The sequence below is a fragment of the Ornithorhynchus anatinus genome, chromosome 17 (genome assembly GCF_004115215.2).
Source record: "Ornithorhynchus anatinus isolate Pmale09 chromosome 17, mOrnAna1.pri.v4, whole genome shotgun sequence".
Lineage (NCBI taxonomy): Eukaryota > Metazoa > Chordata > Mammalia > Monotremata > Ornithorhynchidae > Ornithorhynchus > Ornithorhynchus anatinus.
Window position 1 is genome coordinate 16,140,137 of NC_041744.1, and position 22,999 is coordinate 16,163,135.

Sequence of the window (22,999 nt, forward strand, 5' to 3'; positions counted from 1 at the left end):
CATATGAATCCCCAGGAGATTGGCCCTCCCTATTGTTCAAACTTCAAACAGTTAGAAGCCCACCCACTTGGAAATCTGTTGAAATATCTTCTGGTTTTGAAAGAGAAAGAAGAAGGACTGCTGCTGAGGTCAAAAGCGTTTGGATTTCATAAAGTTCTCACTGTGGTTTCCATTTCCGATTCCTTCTAAGTGAACTCAGCCTGTAGGACCTGCGATCAGGCATCCACCACAGTGTCTGCTCAGACTCCCCTCGTTGTGGCTGCAGGTGCTTCCCTAGAAGACCCTTTCTCTCTCCCTCTCAGTGACCCAGGTCTGGCAAACCCACCCTGAGCCGGGGGCAGGAAGATGCAGGATGAAGAAGGCTACACAGTGCTCCAGCTCCAGGCCAAACAGAAGGTGTCTTTCTGCTCACCTCCAGGTACTGCCAATTTTCTCCCACCTGCACCAGGTATCCTAGTTCTCTCCTACCCCAGGCCCGGGCTGCCAGAGTTCAAGAAGAGGGGGGAATGGGGAAGAGAGAGAAAAGGTGATCTCTTCTGTCTTTGAGAGTGGGATGGGATGAGTTGGTAGCACCCAGAGATCCAGTCAGCTAAAGCAAATGTAAGGAGATAGTGTCATCAATCAATCATATTCAAGGAGTGCCGACATATGCAGAGCAGTTTACAAAGAGCTTGGGCAAGTACAATAATACAGAACTGGTAGATAGGTTTCCTTCCCACAGTGAGTTTACAGTCTAGAGGACGAGCATACAATCAAGACATCAGTGTGTTGCTCTGGGTGTGTGTCTTTGCGCACATACATCCATTTGTGTGGGAGGGACAACTGTCTGTAAATCAAGGCCAGGTTGAAATACATAACACCCAGGTCATTTCATAGGTGGGGGGGAATGTAACCCGGGTTTTCTCCAGGTAGAAAGAGGAGAGTGAGAGAGTACTGGCGGTGGCTACAGGTGTTGGTGGGGACTGGGTTTGGGCAGGAATCTCTGGGAATTCCCTTGAAGGTTTGGGTTGGGCTTGTAGCTTTGGAAGCTGGTTGTCCCTCTTATTCTAGAAATGGCCATGGGGATACCTCCTCATGGTGTCTCTTATTGTCTGTCCTCCCCTCTTTACCTGTGAGTTCTTCTCATCTCTTATTCCCCAACATACTGCGTCCATTCTTCCAAAATCAACCTTCTAGCAATACCTCGTTCTTGAGTCTCCCAGCTCCATCCCCTTCCTTACTATGCTCCCCCAGCTTGGAAGCCCCTCTTTTACACATCAGCTCTCTCCAAATTCAAATCCTCCATAAGAGCCCACCTCCTCTTACAAACTTTCCACAGTTAGTTTCTCAGTTCTCTGAATCATACTATCTCCTTCCAACCATCTTGCTCATGAACTTATTTACACTCTCCTTAGCATTCGTGTGAATGTCTACTTGATTCATTTATTTTTCACCTCTCTAGTTTGATAGTTTATGGTTGTCTCCTCTGTCGGGGTTAAAATCATCATTAACAAAAACACTCAGTCCATGTCTCCCCACTTTTAAAGAACCTCCAGTGGTTGTCCATCCTCCTCTGCATCTAACAACCCCTCACCATTTGCTTTAAAGATCTCAATCAGCTCGCCCCATCTTACCTCACCTCACTAATCTCCTACTATAGCCTAGCCTGCACACCACTTCTCTAATTCCAACTGGCTCACTGTGACCCAATCTTGTCTATCTTACCATTGACCCCTTTGCCTTCCCCCTAGCCTGGAACTCCCTCCCCCTCCATAAATGCCAGAAAATCACTTTCTCCACTGTCAAAACATTATGAAGGTCACATCAAGTGCCCTTCCCCCATTAAGCCCTCTTTTCCCCGGCTCCCTCACCCTTCTCTTTCGTCTAAGCACTTCGACCAATGACCTTTGGATATTTGTTATTTGCCCCACCCTCATCTCCATGGCCCTTATGTACGCATATTTAAATTATATATTGTAAATTACAAATTTTTCCATATAAACATCTATCTTTCCTTCCAGACTGTAAACTCATTATGGGTAGGGAATGTGACCGCTCATTCTGTTGTACTCTCCCAAGCACTTAGTACAGTGCTCTGCACATAGTAAGGGCTCAATAACTAAGGGCCAATTGTTCCGGACCTTTAACTCTCTCCTTAGGCCCCCTGTTCCTCTCCCTCCCCCATCTCTCACCCAGAATGATCTGGCCACCTACTTCATCACAAAAATCAACACAATCAGGTCTGAGCTCCCCAAAGTCACCCCTCCCCTCTCCCCTACCCCCCACCAACCCTCTCCCCTACTTTTTCATCCTTCCCTGCAGTATCCTCAGAGGAGATCTTCTCCCTCCTTGCAAGTGCCACCACCTCCACCTGCGCCTCAGACCCCATTCCCGCTCACCTTATAAAAAAATCACCCCTGCCCTCCTCCCTTCCTTAACTTCTATTTTTAACCACTCAATCTCCAATGGCTCCTTCCCCTCTGCCTTCAAACATGCCCACATCTCCCCCATCCTAAAAAACCCTCTCTCGACCCCACTTCCCCTTCCAGTTATCGCCCTATCTCTCTACTACCCGTCCTCTCCAAAATCCTAGAACGAGTCGTCTACAATCGATGCTTAGAATTCCTTAACTCCCATTCTCTCCTGGACCCCCTCCAATCTGGCTTCCATCCCCTCCACTCTACCGAGGCTGCTCTCTCTAAGGTCACCCATGACCTCCTTCTTGCCAAATCCAATGGCTCCTATTCTATTCTAATCCTTCTTGACCTCTCAGCTGCCTTTGACACTGTCGACCATCCCCTTCTCCTGCACACCTTATCTCACCTTGGCTTCACTGACTGTGTTCTCTCCTGGTTCTCCTCTTATCTATCTGGCCGGTCATTCTCGGTCTCCTTCGCAGGTGCCTCCTCCCCCTCCCATCCTTTAACTGTTGGAGTTCCTCAAGGGTCAGTTCTTGGCCCTCTTCTGTTCTCCATTTACACTCACTCCCTCGGTGAACTCATTTGCTCTCACGGCTTTGACTACCATCTCTATGCAGATGACACACAGATCTACATCTCTGCCCCTGTCCTCTCCCCCTCCCTTCAGGCTCGCATCTCCTCCTGCCTCCAGGATGTCTCCACCTGGATGTCAGCCCACCACCTAAAACTCAACATGAGCAAGACTGAGCTCCTCCTCTTCCCTTCCAAGCCTGGTCCTCTCCCAGACTTCCCTATCACCGTGGATGGCACAACCATCCTTCCCGTCTCTCGGGCCTGCGATCTCGGTGTCATCCTTGACTCATCTCTCTCGTTCACCCCACACATCCTATCCGTTACCGAGACCTGCCAGAATCACCTTTACAATATCGCCAAGATCCGCCCTTTCCTCTCCACCCAAACGGCTACCTTACTGCTACAGGTTCTTGTTATATCCCGGCTAGACTACTGTGTCAGCCTTCTTTCTGATCTCCCTTCCTCCTCTCTCGCCCCACTCCAGTCTATTCTTCACTCTGCTGCCCGGCTTATCTTCCTGCAGAAATGATCTGGGCATGTCACTCCCCTTCTTAAACACCTCCAGTGGTTGCCTATCAACCTCCACTCCAAACAAAAACTCCTCACTCTAGGCTTCAAGGCTCTCCATCACCTTGCCCCTTCCTACCTCTCCTCCCTTCTCTCTTTCTACCGCCCACCCCGCACGCTCCGCTCCTCCGCCGCCCACCTCCTCACCATCCCTCGGGCTCGCCTATCCCGCCGTCGAACCCTGGGCCACGTCCTCCCGTGGTCCTGGAATGCCCTCCCTCCTCACCTCTGCCAAACTAATTCTCTTCCCCTCTTCAAAACCCTACTTAAAGCTCACCTCCTCCAAGAGGCCTTCCTAGACTGAGCTCCCCTTCTCCCTCTACTCCCTCTACCACCCCCCTTCCCCTCTCCACAGCTAAACCCTCTTTTACCCCCATTTCTCTCTGCTGCTCCCCCTCTCCCTTCCCATCCCCTCAGCACTGTACTCGTCCGCTCAACTGTATATATTTTCATTACCCTATTTATTTTGTTAATTAAATGTACATCGCCTTGATTCTATTTAGTTGCCATTGTTTTTACGAGATGTTCTTCCCCTTGACTCTATTTATTGCCATTGTTCTTGTCTGTCCGTCTCCCCCGATTAGACTGTAAGCCCGTCAAATGTCAGGGACTGTCTCTATCTGTTGCCGACTTGTTCATTCCAAGCGCTTAGTACAGTGCTCTGCACATAGTAAGTGCTCAATAAATATTATTGAATGAATGAATGAATCAATAAATATAACTGATTGTGAGCAGGAAACATGTCGCTTTATTATTCTGGACTTCCCAAGTATTTAGTGGAATGCCTTGCACCAGGTGGATGCTGTATAAATGCTGCTGGTTCAACTTCCATTTTTTGGAGAAGGACACATAACCCAATCATTTCTGACAGCAGAATGGCCAATGCTGGGGCTGTCCATTTCTCAGGGCTACACTGTTCCCCCATGATTTGAGGTGGCCACGAGCACTGAAATGATTTCTGGCAGGGCCCCAGTAGGGAGAACTCATCCCACCAGCCAGTCAGAGCATCAGTATTAAAACCAGTAGTGACTTAGGGGCTTCAGCTCTTCTGCGGCTTCTCTCTGGACTCCCATCCCCTTGCCAGGAAATGTTAAGCTTTCATATTCTCCCTTAGCTTCTCCCTCTCTTCCTCTTTCCTTTCCTGTCCTGTGACCATAGGAAAGATGATTCAGAAAGGTTGCACACTGAAACTTCCCCTCTGCCCCTCGGCAGGACCGGGCCCAAACAGGAGCTTCAGAGTCAGAGAACTGCCATTCACAAATCAAGCTGACACGCTGATCTTTGGCAACTATTCAAATCCCTTTGCGATGAGAACGGGGTGGTCGATATCGATTATCACCACGCAGAACAGTTTTCTTCTTGTTTTGGCAACTCACGAGCTCTGCCCCGACCCCTCCTCAGCCTTCTCTGATTCGTTTAAGGCAGCTAAGGAGCTGATCTTCCCCCTAACTCTTTCATGTCCCAACACCCATCTTCCAGGCAGGGTCCCTTAGGCTGTGAACCCCATGAATGTCTGGGAATGGGTGTGACCTGATGCGCTTGCCTCTTCCTCAGTGCTTTGCACATAGTAAGGGCTTAAATTCCACAATTAATAATAATTATAATGGTTGGCACCAATAGGGAAGTGGCTAGCCTAAAGCTCACAGCAAGTGCTCCATAAACACGATTTAATGAATGAATGAAAGCTGCCATAATCATCAATTAGATCAAAGTTGGCTCTCTTGCTGTGAAACTCTTCTCTGCTTTCAAATCCCAGGACACCTTGCTTGGGTTCAGAGTCCCGGACTTTCTAGGACATTTAAGAGTGATTTTGAGGTTGCCAGGTCAAGACCCCCCAAAAAACGATTGACCCCAGAGAACCCACGTCTTGAGGACAGGCTGTCACTGAAATGGTTCCTGTTACAGATTCCCATGGATCCCCTCAGAGGCTGGGGATGTGGATGGGGATCCTCCCGAAAGTGGCCTACACTGTGATCCTGATTCTCCAGATAGTGTTGTTGATACTGATTTGTTCAGGTAAGTCATTTCTTCCTGCTGAGTTAAGAGTCCCTGTTTGAAGCGGGGGTGAACTGAATCCTCCCCTAAAACTCCACTTCAGTTTGTCTTAGGCTTTAACTGACCGTGATGTAATGTAGCTTGATCTCTGAGCCATGGTTCTTGTACAGGAGTGGTAAAAATTAGAAACCCTAAAATAATGGTGCCTACTTTCCAAGGTAAATAATCAAATAAGCGTGGCTCAGTGGAAAAAGCCTGGGCTTGGAAGTCAGAGGTCATGGGTTCGAATCCCAGCTCTGCCACTTGTCAGTTGTGTGACTGTGGGCAAGTCACTTAACTTCTCTGTGCCTCAGTTACCTCATCTGTAAAATGAGGATTAAGTGTGAGCCTCATGGGGGACAACCTGATTACCCTGTATACCCCAGCGCTTAGAACAGTGCTGTGCACATAGTAAGCGCTTAACAAATACCAACATTATTATTATTAAATAATCAATCAGTGGTATTTATTGAGTGTATATTGTGTGCAGAGCACTGTACGATGCACTTGGGAGAATACAACACAGCAAAGTTGGAAGTCAGGTTCCCTACCCTTATGAGGTTACAATCTAGGGCAACAAGTCAGAGCATGTATGTTGATGTACTAATAGTTCCTATGAAGCTCTTACAGGGTGGAATACACTCTACTAATTGCTTGGGACATACAAACTAGGGAGGTGAAATGTCTTCTAAACCACATGCAACCAACCCACATGGACAGACATCAAAATATTTTCAGAGTAATCGAGGTAAATAATGGATCGTAGATTTGAATCAATGCATTTCTATTGAGAAGCAGCATGGCCTAGAGGCAAGAGCACGGGCCTGGGAGTCAGAGGATGTGGGTTTTAATGCCAGCTCTGCACTTGTCTGCTGTGTGACCTTGGACAAGTTACTTCACTTCTCTGGGCCTCAGTTACCTCATCTGTAGAATGATGATTAAAAATGTGAGGCCCAGGTGGGACAGCCTGATTACCTTGTATCTATTTCTGCACTTAAAACACTGCTTGGCACATAGTAAGCACTTAACAAATACTTCAATTATTATACAAAAATGATCAGGATTAGCTACAAGTAGGCTCATCAATACTGAAAATGGCCGGTAGGTTTGTTTGACTTGGGATGCAGGAACTAATCAGGGAAGGCTGTTTGAAGGAGAGGGTATTTTAGGAGGGCTTTGGTCTGTGGTCTGTGGCATTTAATGAGGCGTGAGTTCTGGCCTAGGGGAAGAGCAAAGATGAGGGGATGGATACAGGAGAGACAAGAGTAAGGAAAAGTTAGAAGGTGATCTAGGGGGGAAATGTAGACAAAAAAGCTAGGGAATGGAAGGGGAAAAGACTGAAAATTGTTGGGGAGCCTTTAAAGCTGAATATGAAGCGTTTCAGCTTGATGCCAAAGGATGCGGGAAGCCAGTGGAGGGTTTTTGTTTTTAGGAGAGGAGAGTTGTATACTAAGAGGTACTTCAAAGAGATGATCTGGGAAGCAGCACTACAGAGTATAGAGTGGAGAGGGGAGGGGGTGGAGGCAGAAAAACCAGCAAAGAAGCTGATGGGAGTATACAGCTGTGATCTAACCAGAGCTTAGATCTGGGTGGGAGTAGTTTGGGTGGAAAGGAAGAAGGAGATCCAGAAGATATTTTGTAGGAAGAACTGGAGGGATTTGGGAGTAAATTGAATGGCTGAATTGAAGGACAATGAAGAATTCAGGATGACACTGAGTTTGCAGGCTTTTAGATCAGGCAGGATGGTGGCATTATTAATGGGAAAGTTGGAATTTGGAATGTGTTGTTGGGGGACTTGTTGGGGGACAATGAGAAGTTCTGTTTTAGAATACTGAATTTGAAGGGCTGGTTATGTTTTCAAGCCAGATGGGAGGTCAGGACTCAAGAAGTAGATTTGGAAACCATCTGCATAGAGGTAGTAGCTGATGTGTGCGAATGGGTGAGCTCCCCAAGAGAGTGAATACAGAGTGAGAAGGTTAGGGACTGAAAAGTGAACTTTGCAGAACTCCCACAGTTAAAAAGGTAGAGGAGGAACCACGGAGCAATACTGTGAGAAGGCTCAATCAGAGGTGGAAAAAGCTGGTTGCTTCTTTGTCAGTAAAACTGAAGCCAGATATTAGGTTGAGGATGAAGGGAATGGTCCATTGTGTCAAAAGCAGATGAGATGCATCATGGCCTGGAGGAAAAAACCCAGGGTTGTGAGTCAGAGAATGTGGCTTTTAATCCCATGTCTGATACTTGCCTGTTGCAGTATCTTGGGCAGATGACTTGATTTCACTGTGTTTCAGTTTCTCACTGCAGGCCTAGACTCCCCAAAGACATACTCGTTGTCCAGGGTTGTATTCCCTGCTAGTGAGACAGGGCACATCCCTTTCCTTTCCCCCTCAACTCCTCCCGTCCTTCCAACACACTAACCGTGAGTCCTGGACAAGAAGTCAGTGCCCATCCAGAGAAGACCACCTGACAGGAGCTCTAGGCTCCGCAGTTCGGGACTCAGTTTTTCCTGTTTTAAAACATTAACACTTACAAAGCCATCCCAGAGGGCTCAGAGAACACATCTTCTACCTTCTCCACTATCTTTCTATGTTCCCAGAAAAACTCCATGAGTTTCCAATCAGTCCTTGGGAGCATCTACCATTGTGAGGAATAATTGGCATGTGTTTCCTTCTCTTTTCTCCTATTTCATTAAATGATTTTTTCCATTCAGGACTCTTACAGAATCACCAAAACCTATGGTTGGAATTTCACTCTCAAATATCTCTCTTCCTTTCCTAGTTCTCATTCAAATGAAACTGATGAAAACTCAGGCAGCAGAATCAGGAAATATGGCACAAAGCAACAACTGCCTCGAGAAAGGTCTGGGAGGAAAGCCCATTTCAACAGGTAAGCTCACTTAGCCCTACCTTAGAATGGGGCACCTCCATAACTAAAATTAAGACGTAACTGCCTGAGAAGGCTTAGGATACAGAAGACAGATGGAGAGCCTATCAATAAATGGTATTTATTGAGCGCTCACGTGTTAGCTCCTTATGGGTTGGAAAGGTGTCTTCTAATTGTGTTGTATTGTCCTCTCCCAAGCATTAGTACAGTGGTCTGCAAATAGTAAGTGCTAAATAAATACTATTGATTGACTGATTCCAGAATATTTTAAGTGGTCAGTGCTCCCTTATTTTGGAGGTCTATATCTTGTACCTGTAGGGAGTCACTAGTATTCATTAGACTAAGCTCCTTGAAGGTAGGGGTCATGTCTACCAACCTAATTATACTGTATTGGCCCAAGTATTTCATACAGTGTGCAGAACACGGACTGTGAGTACTCAGTGAATACCACTGATCGATTGACTGTCACCCTCTAATCTCATTCCCTTTGAGAATCCATTGCCATCGGCCTGTTGGAAAAATCTCGTTCTTCCACTCTATCTGTCCCAAATGCTTTGTAATAATGATAATAATCATAATTACGGAATTCGTTAAAATGAGACTTTGAGCTGTGGACCATGCTTAGCGATATTCACCCCACCCAGGATCCAGGGAAGATGGTTCTGGTTTCAGTGACCTGAGAACTTCTGATCTCCTTTCTCTTCCCAGAAACACCCAGGGTGAAAACTTGCCCAGCAGACTGGAAGCTGCACCAAGGGAAATGCTATTGGATTTCTAAGACCGAAAAGAAAACTTGGTATGAGAGCAAAGTAAACTGTACACAAAAGCACTCAAATCTGGCAATGATTCGGGACATGTGTGATCTGGTAAGGGAAGAAACTTGGTTCTAAGTTTCTACTAGGCCTGAGGGCTCTGTCATTAAGTGGCACAAAGGTATTGCTATTGGTTTTCTAACAGGACCTAAAAGAAAACTTGGAAAGAGAATAAAGCCAGGAAGGCCAGTCTGATAATGATTTAGAGCCGTTGTGACCTAGCGAGGGAGGAAGCTGAAAGCTAAGTCTTTCCTGGTGACTGAGGTTTCCACTATTAAGGGCACAATTTGTCTTAAGTGTTAACAAAGACCTCCCAACTCCCAATGCAAAAATCAGTCCCCAGATAGGATGGACTTTCTTGTGGACGTTGTATCCTCCATTGTAGCATCTGTAAAGTGGAGATTAAGACCATGAGCCCCATGTGGGACATGGATTGAGTCCAACCTGATTAGCTTGTATCTAACCCGGTCCTTAGCACATAGTACATACTTAGTCAATACCATTTAAAAAACAAATACGTGACAAAGAGAAGACAGGCAGTGTAGCTTTCTGGGATTAACTATGAAGAATTGCAATGTTAGGCGTGAACTTCAGTTTGGGGCAATCTAAAGGGCAATCTAAATATAAAGGCAGTCATTTCCCAGTGTTCCCTTAAAGTGACTATTAAATGTTGAGAAGACAGAACCAGTAGGATTTATTGACTGGCTGACAATGCCTGGTATGAAGGTGAGAGGGAAGATAAGGATAATGAAGCAGTGTGGACTTGGTGGAAAGAGCATGGGCTTGGGAGTCAGAGGATGTGGGTTCAAATCCCGCCTCCACCACTTATCTGCAAGTCACTTCACTTCTCTGTGCCTCAGTTTCCTCACCTCTAGAGTGGGGATTCAATATCCGTTCTCCCATCTACACTGGCTGTGAGGCCTATGTGGGGCAGGAACTGTGTCCTACCTGATTACCATCTATCTCCTCCAGCTCTTTCTTAGAACAGTGTTTGTAACATAGTTAGTCCTTAATAAATACCATAGTCCTCATAATGCAATAATAATGGGAAGATTGGTGGGGAGAAGGTATTTTGAAGGAAGGTGTAGAGTTCAACTCTATGTGGAATGTATCTGTTGTATTGCTGCGTCGCACTCTTCCAAGCACTTAGTGTCCTGCACACAGTAAGTGCTCAATAAATGAGTGATTGATTGATTTCCAACTCTGCCTTGGGAGTTCTGACCCTTGATCCCTCTCCTTTTCTGCAATCCTGAATCTCCTCCTGCCTCAAAGTCATCTCCACATGGATGTTGCACCAGCATCTCAATCTCAAGTTGTCCATAGCCAAACTCATCTCTCTCCCCAGATCCCTCCGTCTAAATATCCCAGCACAGTTTTCAAAACCACCCTTCCCGACTGGAACCATTCATTCATTCCTTCATTCATATTTATTGAGTGCTTACTGTGTGCAAAGCACTCTACTAAGCATTTGGGAAAGTACCTTGTGACACATTCCCTGACTACAGTGAGTTTACAGTCCTGAGGTGAGCTGACAGTCTTGGCGTTATTCTTGACTCATCCTCCCTTTCAGCAGTATACTCAGTCTGTCACCAAATTTGGTCATTTCTTCTGCCACATTTTCAGGATCCACCCCTTCCTCTCCATCCAAATAGCCACAATATTCATCCAGCTGCTAGCTAGACTACTTCATCACCAATCTGTCTGTCCCCGATCCAGTTCCTACTTTACTCTGCTGCTTGATTCATTAAAACCTCATTCTGCACAAATTTCCCCACTCCTCAAAAACTCAATGGTTTCTCTTTTCTCCTCACATCAGCAGGAACTCCTGACCATTGACTTTAATGCACTCCTACTTACCCATTCTCTTTCCCACCACCCTAGCTCACACTCTTGGTTCCTCTCAAACTTACCTATTCACTGTGCCTTGTTCTAGTGCTTCCTTCAGATCTCACATATATCAGCTATCTTCTTTTCCAAAACCCTTCTGAAACCACCAATCCTCCAGGAGGCTTTTCCAGATTGATTTCCAATATCTCCATCTTTGGTCACCCAAGTGCTACTTCAGACCTTCCTGACCATATAAGAACTTTAGTTCTCCCAATCCCAATCTCTCTTAGCACTTATGTATTTGATATATTCTATCATTTCCTGCACACTAAGTCTGTCTTCCACATTAGACTGTAAGCTCCTTCAAGGAAGGGATGATGTCTATTACCACTATGGAACTCTTCCAAGTGTTTTTTACAATGCTGTGCACAGAATAGATACTCGATCACTTTGGGCAGACTACTGTACTAAACATGTGGGAGAGTATAATACAATAGAGTTGGTAGACATGATCCCTGCCCTCAAGAAGTGAGAAGGACTGGAGTGACTCCCAAAATGCAGCAAAAACAACCTGATTTGGGGAGAGGATAGTTAAGAATCTATTTAGTAGCTGGCCCAGGAGAACTCGGACTAGGCCCCTACCAGAAATGGAGATTCATGAAATGCCACAACCATGTCAATATCCCACATGGAGCTCACAGTCATAATCCCCATTTTACAGATGAAGTAACTGAGGCACAGAGGAGTTAAGCATCTTGCCCAATGTCACCCAGCAGACAAGTGGTGGAGCCAGGACTAGAACCCAAGTCTTTCTGGCTTCCAAGCCTCTGCTCTATCCACTAGGCCACTGCCCCTATGTCAACATATAGCATGAGGAAGGTTGGTTGAGAATCATTCCTTTCTGTCACATCTCTAGATGCACTGTCTCCATCACTAGTGTTCCCTTTCTTCACTGATATTCTTTGAGCTCTTTCTGTGCACACAACACTGTGCTAAGTGCTTGGGAGAGCACAATACAACAGGGTTGAATCGCCCACAGTGAGCTTACAGTTTAGAAAGGGAGATTGACAGTATATAAATAATTCAAAATAAAATTTAAATGGCCATATTTTTTCCCCAACCCAAAATTAGCTCTGAAAATATCCCCAGCACAACTCCCTGTCTCTCTAACCCACCCAGGGATAGGACACAACTCAGGGGGCGATATCTGGGATTTGCTTAGCTTTCCCTGTGATATGAGCCTTGGACTGTGTGTGTGTGTGTGTCAGGGTCCTGAGTCTTCATGACAACCTGCTGCTTCTGGCATGACTCAGTACCCAGGTGTTTCCTCATTTTCTCATCCACTGGCCTCACAAACAGACAAGGACACATTGTAAAAGACACATTGTTACTCTCATGAGAAGGTGTCATCTCCCCACTGAGAACTAACGTCCAAAATCTGCCATGGTGGTGATGGAAAGAGCTACAGGGACTTAAGAAGCAGCGCTGCTCAGTGGAAAGAGCCCAGGCTTAGGAAACAGAGGTCATGGGTTCTAATCCTGGCTCTGCCACCTGTCAGCTTTGTGACCTTGGGCAAGTCACTTCACTTCTCTGGGCCTCAGTTCCCTCATCTGGAAAATGGGGATGAAGACTGTGAGCCTCACGTGGGACAAGCTGATGATCATGTATCTACCCCTGCGCTTAGAACAGTGCTCGGCACATAGTAAGCGCTTAACAAATAACATTATTATTGTGCTGGGATGTGGGATGAGGGAATTGGTCATTCTCTCCTGGTTTCAGAGATGCCCCTCTGGAGGTGAGGGGGCTTCAGGGACCCTGTCTGTGCAGAGGGAGAGACCATCACAGTATCATAGTTCCACTCACTTTCCTCTGTAACCCTCCCCAGGGATTCTGGTGGTCACAGATCCCAGGTTCAACTTATTACTGGGTCGGGCTGCACATTCCCAGTCCTTGGAACAACTGGACATGGCTGGATGGCTCCGCCCTCAACTGGAACCTGTGAGTATTTCCTGGAGTTTGATCTCTGATCAGGTAGGCGGGAGTTACTGTCCATTACCACAGACTTTACAAGCCAGTTTCCCTCCATCCTTTCCTGCCCCCTTGGGCCTGGTTCCATGGCTTAGTGGATAGAACATGGGCCTGGGAGACAGGACGACCTGGGTTCTAGACCCGGCTCTACCGTATGCCTGCTGTGTGACCTTGGGTAAATCAGTTAACTTCTATGGGCCTCAGTTACCTCATCTATAAAATGGAGATTAAGAGTGTAAGCTCCATGTGGGGCAGGGACTGTGTCCAGCCTTAATAACGTGTATCTGCCCTAGTGCTCAGAACAGCCTTCAAAGAGTACCATTATTATAATACCTGCAGCTCTTGATCCTGCTGGGGTCTGCAGTGACAGTGACCCTGTCTCATGCAAGGAGTCTGGGCCTGGACACAGCCTGGTTGTGCCTTAGTCCCCATGGCCCCTTTCTGACTGGTTCAGGGAGGAATCGCCAGCAAACTCACACAGCATCCTGGTCCCCAGGACCAGCAGGGACTGGATTGGTTGAGATGTTGCCTCCTGCCAGACAGCACTGGGGACAGGATTAGTGTCCCTGTCCCATTTTCTCTCAGTGTTGTAGCTAAAGGCACAGCCCCACCTCCTCCAGCCAGTCCCACCTTTTTCCAAATGTCCGTACTCCTGTCTCCGATCCCCAAACTCATTGCCTCGATCCCAGCCATCCAGGAGAAACTGCTTCTCCTCCATCAGCCCCACCCCATCGCTCGTCCCTGTCCCCCATAATTCCCCTTGCCTGACTGGGCCTTGTCTGGAGCAGCAGCTCAGCTGCTCTGGGGCTCTCCCCATTTCTGACTCTGTATCCAGTGGGACTGAACCCCTGACTGAACACTCTGGACAGCTAGTTTAGTGGTCCTTTGCAGACATTAATGGGAACTAGAGTTGTCTTTCTGCTCCTGAGAGGTCTGTGAAGGGCAAATGAGGCTTTAGTTTTATTGTCACCTAGACCTTCTTTCTCTCTTCCATCTTAATGACTGCCCTTCAACATGAACTGTGAACTCACTTCCTATTCCTGGATCTCGCTACACCCCAATTTCACTGTCCTGCTCTCTCAGCACCCAACCAATTACTCACCCCATTGCTTCCTGGGAAGTGGTACCCAGACCAATCATTCATTCAATAGCATTTATTGAGCACTTACTATGTTCAGAACACTGAACTATGGGCTTGGGGTTGGCTTTAATCACTTGAGATCAGCTTAGCCCCCTGAAACTTTGCCAGTGGGAGAGCAGAGCACCCCCCACAAAGCTGGTGGGAGCAGAAGTGTTAACCCTCTCAAAGGTATTAGCCACCCAGGGATCACCAAAAATGGCTGCCACTTGGTCTCTCTCAAAGATGACAGCTGTTCTCTCCTCTGAAATAAAGTGGCTCCACTTTCTTTCAAACAGATGGCCCTGGGGCAGAAATGCCAATTAGCAGGGCAAAGCTCAGAGTCTCAGATCCAAACCATCCCAGGGCATGTGAAGCCAGCCCTGCCCTGGGGCTGTGTCAGTGAAGTATCGCATAAGAGCCCCCACCCTGGGCACAGGGGTTAGTGGCCCTGCCCCATAATGGTGGTCACCATCTCAGCTGCTGCAGGGAGGGACACAGATCAGAGCAAAGGGGGTTTGAATGGTTTCCTCTCACTTCCTCCCCTGCCCTCTTCCACACATCAAAATGACTCTCCCTCTCCACTGGTATCTGGCCAGAGATGCAGCATGACCCATGATATACAGCATTGGCCTGGGAATAAGAAGGATTTGGATAATCATAATGTCAGTATTTGTTAAGTTCTTACTACGTGCCACACACTGTTCTAAGCACCAGGGTACTTACAAGGTAATCGGGTTGTTCCATATGGGGCTCAAAGTCTTAATCCCCATTTTACACGAGGGAACTGAGGCACAGAGAACTTAAGTGGCTTGGTTAAGTTCCCACAGCAGTCAAATGGCGGAGGTGGGATTAGAACCCATGTCCTCTGGCTCCCAAGCCCATGCTCTTTCCACTAAACCACAATGCTTCTCATAATTATGGTATTTAAGCGCTTACTATGTGCCAAACACTGTTCTAAACACTGAGGTAGATACAAGGTAATCAAGTTGTCCCACGTGGGACTCACAGACTTAATCCCCATTTTCCAGAGAAGTTAAGTGACTTGCCCAAAGTCACACACAAACAAGTGGCAGAGCAGGGAATAGAACCCATGACCTCTGAGTCCCCAGCCCGTGCTATTTCCACTCAGTCATGCCTAATTCAAGGTCTGCCATTTTTCTGCTGTGTGACCTTGGGCAAGTCACTTAACTTCTGTGCCTCACTTCCATCATCTGTAAAATGGGGATTAGGACTGTGTCCCACCTGATTGTCTTGTATCTACTCCAGCACTTGATAAAGTGCTGGGCACAAAGTAATTGTTTAATGAATACCATAAAAAGGATGGTGTGTAGGAAGGGTAGAGGGAAGTGACACTTTGCCTGTAGACATTGGGGAAGGGATTTCTCTGCACTTTGCAGACTCCTTGGACTCTCACTGGGACACCCAGTTCTCAAACCATCCTCTTTAGGCTTCTTCGCTCCTGACCAGCTGGACTTCTTGGTCTCTGACCCCTCACAACCTTCTCTGTGGGCCTAGAGACTCTTTGCAGGGGAAGATGAGGAGGAGGTTCTTGGCCAGCAGAGGCCTTGGCTGAATTATTGGATGGTTAGGGGATTATCCCTCCGCCGACCTTGCCTCCCCTGCGTTACAGAAGGAAACACAGGAATGTGGGAGGCAGAATTTCTTCCTGGAAATAGGTCAAGGGAGAGAAACAGGAACAAAATATTTTCCAATTGCCCCCCGACCCCACTTTCTCCTGTTTCCTGGGTAAAGGATCTGTCTCACTAGACACTCACCATTCTCCTAGACACAGTTTGCCATGAAGCCAAATCCAAAGTAAAGAGAAAGTAAAGGCTGTTAATTGCACTGAGTTGGGAAGTCCTGCCTGATTTCACTTAGGCAAGGTTTGATGTTTTGGTTTTTGTGGCTTTGATTATGTGCGGTTTGGGGGGCAGATATAAACACTGACAGAGACTTTCTCCTTCTCTGCACAGGTTCCAGGTAAAAGGCTCAGACAAGGGTACATGTGCTGTGCTCTCAAGGGATGGAATTTATCCCGAGGACTGTAACAATACAAGACCCTGGATCTGTGAGCAATAGTGTGGCCCCCTGAGCCCCAGTGAGGTTCCTGTTTTCTGCCTCTGTGACTGTTGGAGTCACAAAGGCAACATCTGCCCTCCTCCTGAGCCCTGATGTCCCAGCAAGCCCCAGGGCCTGGGGGAGGCGATGGGGACTGTCCTCTGGGTTCTTTCTTTTCATTCTGTAGCTGATCAAGGTAACGATTAAGGACACAGAGTATCTCACAGGAGGAGAGAATTTAGTTTCCACCCTTGTCCTTCCTCCTTCCCTCTTGGTATCAGCAAGAGGAGGTTGAATCCCGAGGAAGAGGACCGTCCCATTCCTTGAATCCAGATGGAATTCTATTCAACCATTTCTGTGCGTACGGGTGTCAATTAAAGAGACACATCTACCCCAGGAGCATTGGAGGCTGTATGACAAAGAATTAGAGTTCATGGATCTCACCTCTGGCTAACCGTGCAACCCTTAGAAGCTTCATGTTCATCCTTGAAGTGGCTCCATGTTACTCAACTTTCCCCTAGTTCAGCACAGCTCATTCAGAAACTCTAGATTGAGTTGGTAGAATTACTCTCTGGAATTACCGACATATTATTGATGCTATGTGAGTAGCCTGTCCCAAGGTGAAATGAAGCCAAAACAATATTTGCAGTACAAAGGTTATCTTTTCTGAACACCCATTCCTCATACAGATGTGAACAATGAAACATGTTAATTGAAAACATACAGAAATTAAACTGAATCGAAAACAAGGTCACTCAGAGTGGACAGTTACTTAAACCACACATCTCATTTACCAGGATGAGTAAGCAGTGCTTTGCTTCCTTCAGAGGGTGCCCGTATGCTTCTCTCACTGAGCAGGTGTGAGCAATTTTGCCTAGAATGTATAGATTGACTGTGTTATTTGTGGGGAGAGATAAGATAGTTGGATCAGATTCCATCCATATTTTCTTTCCATCTGGGATTTCCATTTACTGTGTCCCAGATTACTTTGGGGCCTGAATCTGAGCTTGCTCTGAGCAAGACTCAGTCTGGACAGGGAAATCCAAGCATTTGACGTGAGCAAGATCAGATGTGAAGTTCAGTGCAAGGTAGGCTGACCAGTAGCCTGACTAGTCCCAGGGAACTGGGACGTTTGTATAATCTAAAAATTGTGTAGGACATATCCCTACAAACACAAGATATCATTCAGACATATTAGGAGATGTGATCAGTGTTCAGGAGTAGAAAATTTTTGCCAATATTTTTACAAATTTTTTTAAAAATACACACTCATCTATAGATGTGAACTTTCCTTTTTCTGATCCTAGCGAAAGAAAATATTAGTTCCTTGACTTTCTGTCCTCTATCTTCAAGTCCATCCCAACCTAACTGCAAAAGCCATCAGGTAATTCTCAAGAAGACAATCATTTCATCTGGGTTTTTTGGTTGCATAATATACCATGTTTGCCCTGCACCTGTTGGCATTTCCTACAATTTGTTTCTGCAATTTTTTTTAATCAGTTAAGCATGATTTTCAAGGTGTCACTTTTTTCTGCTTGCTTTCTACTTTAAATCACTTGATGTATGAGATAGGGATATTTCAGTGATGAGCTACAGAGAGGATTAGTTGAAACAAGATATAATATGGGGAGGATTTAATGATCCAGTAGCAGCCAATTATCCCTGGGATGGAAACTCTACAGTGACTAGAACAACAGGAAGATTGGGATAGTTTGTAATCTCTCCCTTCTAGACTATAAACCCAGTGTGGGCAGGCAATGTCTCGCTTTATTGTGGAATTATACTTTCCCATCACTTAGTACAATGCTGTGCCTACAGCACTCAAATACAATTGAATGAATCATGGCTTATTGCCCTGGAGTAGTGAGAGACCTTAATACCATCATCTCCTCGCAAGTACTGTTTGATATATTTTACCTGGAGATTCTTCATTGTGAAATTTCACTTTGTTTTCTTTGATGAATGACATACTTTCAGTCCTATATGCCCATCCTCGCTGACAAACTGGGGGTCCTTTGTGGGCCAGGCAGCATAGGTCTTAAGTGATTTTCCTGCAATTATACCAACAAGTGGTAGAGTGTTTTGTACACTTTCCTTAATAAATGACAAGTAATAAAAATAATGAAGTGCCAAGCCATGTTTTTAACACCTGTTGTCATAAACATCAGCTATATTTGATCCCCATCTGTGTAATCTCTCCCAGAACTCAGTAAAATGATCTTCACACAGTAACCACTAATCAAATGCTATTACATCTACTATTACGACTAACAATAAGTATAGTATTTTTTAAGTGCTTACTGTGTATCAAGTACTGTTCTAGGCACTGGGGAAGATACAAATTCATTAGGTAGGATACAGACCCTGTCCCTGTCCCACATGGGGATCACAGTTTTAGAAGGGGTCAGTCATATTTATTGAGTGCTTACTTTGTGCAGAACACTATACTAAGCACTTGGGAGAATACAATATATATAACAATATAGCTGACACATTCCCTCCCCACAGGCTTACAGTTTGGAGGGGGGAGACAGACATTAATATAAATGAATGTTACAGATATGCAATAAGTTCCATGGGGCTGGGAAGAGGGATGAATAAAGAGAGCAAGTCTAGGGCACCGCAGAAGGGAGCTAAAGAAAAGGAAAAGAAGGCTTAGTCAGGGAAGGCCTCTTGGAGGAGGAAAAATAAGGATCGAATCCCCATTTTACAAATGAGGAAATGGAAGCATTGAGAAATTAAGTGACAGGCAAGAGGTGCAAATTCATATCCTCCCCTAGATCCCACCTCTACTCACAAGCTTCCTAGAATCAGTTCCCAACCTCTTGAACTATTGAGTGCATTTATAGCATTTCACCTACTCTGTTCCTCTACCATCCTAACTTTCAGACAAGAGTCCAATCAGCAAAGAGACTTTTCAGGTTTTCAGCCAGCCAGACACTGCTTTCAGAAGGCTGATGATGGCCCAACACCCCTGTCCCCAACTGCATGGCTCTTCCTCCAGAATCCCCTTTCACACTGGTTTCTCATGGATGATGGCGTAGTGGATAGGACAATGGCCTGGGAGTCAGAAGGTCTTGGGTTCTAATCCCTACTCAACCGCTTATCTGCTGTGAGACCTTGGGCAAGTCACTTCACTTCTTTGCCTCAATTGTCTCATTTGTAAAATGAGGATTGAGAGTGTGAGCCCCATGTGGGACAGGGATGGTGTCCAACCCAATTTGCTTGTATTCCTCTCAATGCTTAGTACAGTCCCTGCCAAATAGTAAGCACTTAACAAATACCATTATCATTATTATTAGAAGCAGCATGGTGTAAAGGAAAGAGCACACACCTGGGAGTCATGGGTTCTAATCCTGGCTCCACCCCTTGTTTGTGGTGTGGCTTTGGGCAAGTCAGTTCACTTCTCTGGGCCTCAGTTACCTCATCTGGAAAATGGGTATTAAGGCTGTGAGCCCACTGCGGGACAGGGACTGTGTTCAACCCAATTTGCTTATATTCATCCCAGTGCTTAGTACAGTGCCTGGCACATAGTAATGCCTGACAAATACCACAGTTAAGATTATTATTATTATTATTACTATGCTTCTGATTTGGTCTAGTCCTTTAATTAATGGCATGTTCATGATTAAGTATGAAGTATCACACATGAGAACACTTGGATATTTCCAACAGAGATGATTTCTTCACTTATTAAACAGTTGAACTTTCAGTATACCATTTTTTTCTTAAGGAAAACATCAGAACTTTTTAAAAAAAGTCATACATCCTTTTTAGCATTACTTCTCATTACAGCAACTAATTTTCTTATTATTTGGGTTTATAATGGTGAGGTTTATAAATGCCCCTATTGCCGGTTCAAATGTTAAGTGAACAGGACTCTTAAGGTATTAGATTTTTTTCATCATTTTTATTATCTCTAGGTTTACTATTCATTCTTCTCTCATTACAGCTATTTCTTTTCATTTGTTAGCCTTTTGTGTGGGGATTTATAAATGCCCCAGGCTGGATAATAAGCCCAAAGTTTACCAGACAAATGAAGACTAAGCCAGTCTAAGGTGTCAATGGCAGCTATAGCCTAGCACAATTTCTCTATTTCTCTTCTGTTGCCCTTGAATGTGTTTGGTGACGTTAAGCAGAGCAAGGCCAAGCTCTTGCTACGGTCACAGGCGCTTCAATATGATAGCTGGGAATGGGCTAGCACAAGTTGCCGCTGATATTCACCGTCCCTCAAGAACCCCCATAGCCCCAACATCCCATTAGGACTATCCACAGATCAAGCCAAATGTTGAGAGGCCCCAAGAGAGGCAGATGGTAAACCTTGGGGCTTGCGATCATCCCACACGGGGGCTGGACAGTGGTCCCTGACCTGTGGGGTGGAGTGGAGTTGGGGCCAGAAAGACCACAGCTCACCAAGCCCCTTCTAGCCACCCCCAGCATCCCTCCCACACTCCTCTCTGGTTCAGCCTCTAGGGAGGTCTGATGGTCCAAAGAGGGTGGGGGACGCCCCCTTTTGTTCTGGTTTGCAGTCATATTCTAATAATAATAATGATAACTGTGGTATTTGTTATGAGTTTACTATATGTCAGGCAAGGTACTAAATGCTGGCATAGATACAAGCGAATCAGGTTGGACCCAGTCCCTGTCCCACATGGGCTCACAGTCTCAATCCCAATTTTTCATATGAGGAAACCGAGGCACAGAGCAGTCCAGTGACTTACCCAAAGTTACAAAGAGAAAATTGACAAAGTTGGGATTAGAGCCAGGTCCTCATAGACCTGTGCTCTTTATCCCCACTTTACCTATGAGGAAACTGAGGCCCAGAGCAGTCAGTCAGTCAATCATATTTATTGAGCACTTACTGAGTACAGAGTACTGTACTAAGTGCTTGGGAGAGTACAATATAACAATGCAGTAGACATTCCCTTCTCACAATGACTTTACAGTCTAGGAGGGAAAAATTCATTAATATAAGTAAATAAATTATAGATACTACATAAGTACTTGGGGCTGCGAGTGGGGAATGAATAAAGGGGAAGGTCAGGGAGGTGCAGAGGCGGTTGAAGGAAAGGAAAAGAGGGCTTAGTCAAGGAAGGCCTCCTGAAGGAGACATGCCTTCAATAAGGCTTTGAAGGAGTGGGAAGAGTAATTGTCTGTCGGATAGGAGAAGTGAGGATGTTTCAGGCAAGAGAGGCAGGACATGGGCGAGGGATCGGTGCTGAGATAGATGACATTGGCATACAGTGAGAAGGTTGGTATTAGAGGAGGGAAGTGTGTGGCTGGGTTGTAGCAGGAGAGTAGTGAGGTGAGGGAGGGGTGGGCAAAGTGCTTTAAAGCCAATGGTAAGGAGTTTCTGTTGGATGTGGAAGTGGTCAGGCAACAGCTGGAGGTTCTTGAGGAGAGGGGAAACATGGCCTGAACGTTTCTGTAGAAAAATGATGCAGGGAGCAGAGTGAAGTATGGATTGGAGTTGGGAGAGAGAGGAGACTGGGAGGTCACCAAGGAGGCTGAAACAGTAATCAAGATGGTATAGGATAAGGGGATAATGTCACTAAGAGACAAGTGATAGAGCTGGGATTAGAACCCAGGTCCCGTCAGGCCCATGCTCTTTTCACTAGGCCACACTGCCTCTCTTTTGAATGCTGAATAAATAATTGCTGTCTTAGTTAACCTATTCCTTTCCATCCCACCACTTCTTTCCCATCCTTTGCCTGTCCACTCTCTGGAAGCTAAACAGACTCAACAGTGGTTGGTGGAAAATGGTTTGGAGAGAAAGGAGGGTCTGCCACTCAGCAGGTTTACGGGTTAATTCTGTTCAAAAATCACAGGCAGTATCTGCCATCCTTGGCTGGCACCCTGCAGTGTGGACTGGGCACAGAACACCAGGTTAGAGAGTGTGGATGACTCAGTGTCAACCTTCACCACTAATAATAATTACGGTGATGATACTAGCAATGATACTAATAACTATAATAAGAATAATAGCTGTGGCATTTGTTGAGCACTTACTATGTGCTATGTTCTGTTCTAAGCATTAGGCTACATACAATACAAGCAGATCAGAACAGTACCTGACCCACACAGGGCTCACGGCCTAAGAGGATGAGAGCATTGGTATTTTATCACCTTTTACAGATGAGGTAATTTGCTGCCCAGAACACTTAAGTGAATTGACCGAGGTCGCCCAGCAGACAAGTGGTAGAGCCAAAATTAGAACCCAAGTCCTCTGACTCCCAGGCCTGAGCTCTTTCCACTAAGCTATGCTGCTTCTCAAACACTATGATTCACTCCAACTTCCAAAACAAATCAAGTGCACGGCCTGCTGGGGGTAGGGCATAAATTTATCCTTCCCTATTTCTAAATTAAAGCTTTGTGGAATATGAGCAGTTCTATTCTGGTCTCTACATTACAACATCTTTGCTATCCAAGCATCTCTACATTACAGCATCTTTGCTATCTAAGCACCATATTTATCATCAACAGGATTTACTGAGAAACAACTGGTACTTGGTTACAATATGAGTGAAATACACAATCCCTGTCCTCTAAAAACATACAATCTAATAGGAGCAGCCCTTCCTAGCAACGATCACCCTGTTGGTAGAAAGAAGGAAAGGGTGTTTGACTCTTATCCTTCCCTATTTCTAAATTAAAGCTTTGTGGAATGTGGGCAGTTCTAGTCTGGTCTCTACATTACAACA

The 22,999-nt window shown here is 45.7% G+C and overlaps 1 protein-coding gene across 1 annotated transcript; it reads left to right on the forward strand.

Annotated features, from left to right (window-relative positions):
* The first annotated feature begins 196 nt into the window (after positions 1–196).
* On the forward strand, positions 197–17,047 carry LOC103164672 (killer cell lectin-like receptor subfamily F member 1). Its single transcript, XM_029082130.2, has 6 exons — positions 197–418; positions 5,445–5,555; positions 8,349–8,456; positions 9,162–9,319; positions 12,978–13,090; positions 16,214–17,047. The coding sequence occupies exons 1-6, from the start codon at positions 346–348 to the stop codon at positions 16,317–16,319; spliced, it is 669 nt and encodes a 222-aa protein (XP_028937963.1). The 5' UTR covers positions 197–345; the 3' UTR covers positions 16,320–17,047.
* The last annotated feature ends 5,952 nt before the right edge of the window (positions 17,048–22,999 follow it).

Coding starts and splice junctions, on each gene's coding strand:
- LOC103164672 (XM_029082130.2), top strand. CDS start 346: ATGCAGGATGAAGAAGGCTACACAGTGCTCCAGCTCCAGGCCAAACAG. Junction 8,457..9,161: donor AGGAAAGCCCATTTCAACAG/GTAAGCTCACTT, acceptor TTCTCTTCCCAG/AAACACCCAGGGTGAAAACT. Junction 13,091..16,213: donor TCCGCCCTCAACTGGAACCT/GTGAGTATTTCC, acceptor TTCTCTGCACAG/GTTCCAGGTAAAAGGCTCAG.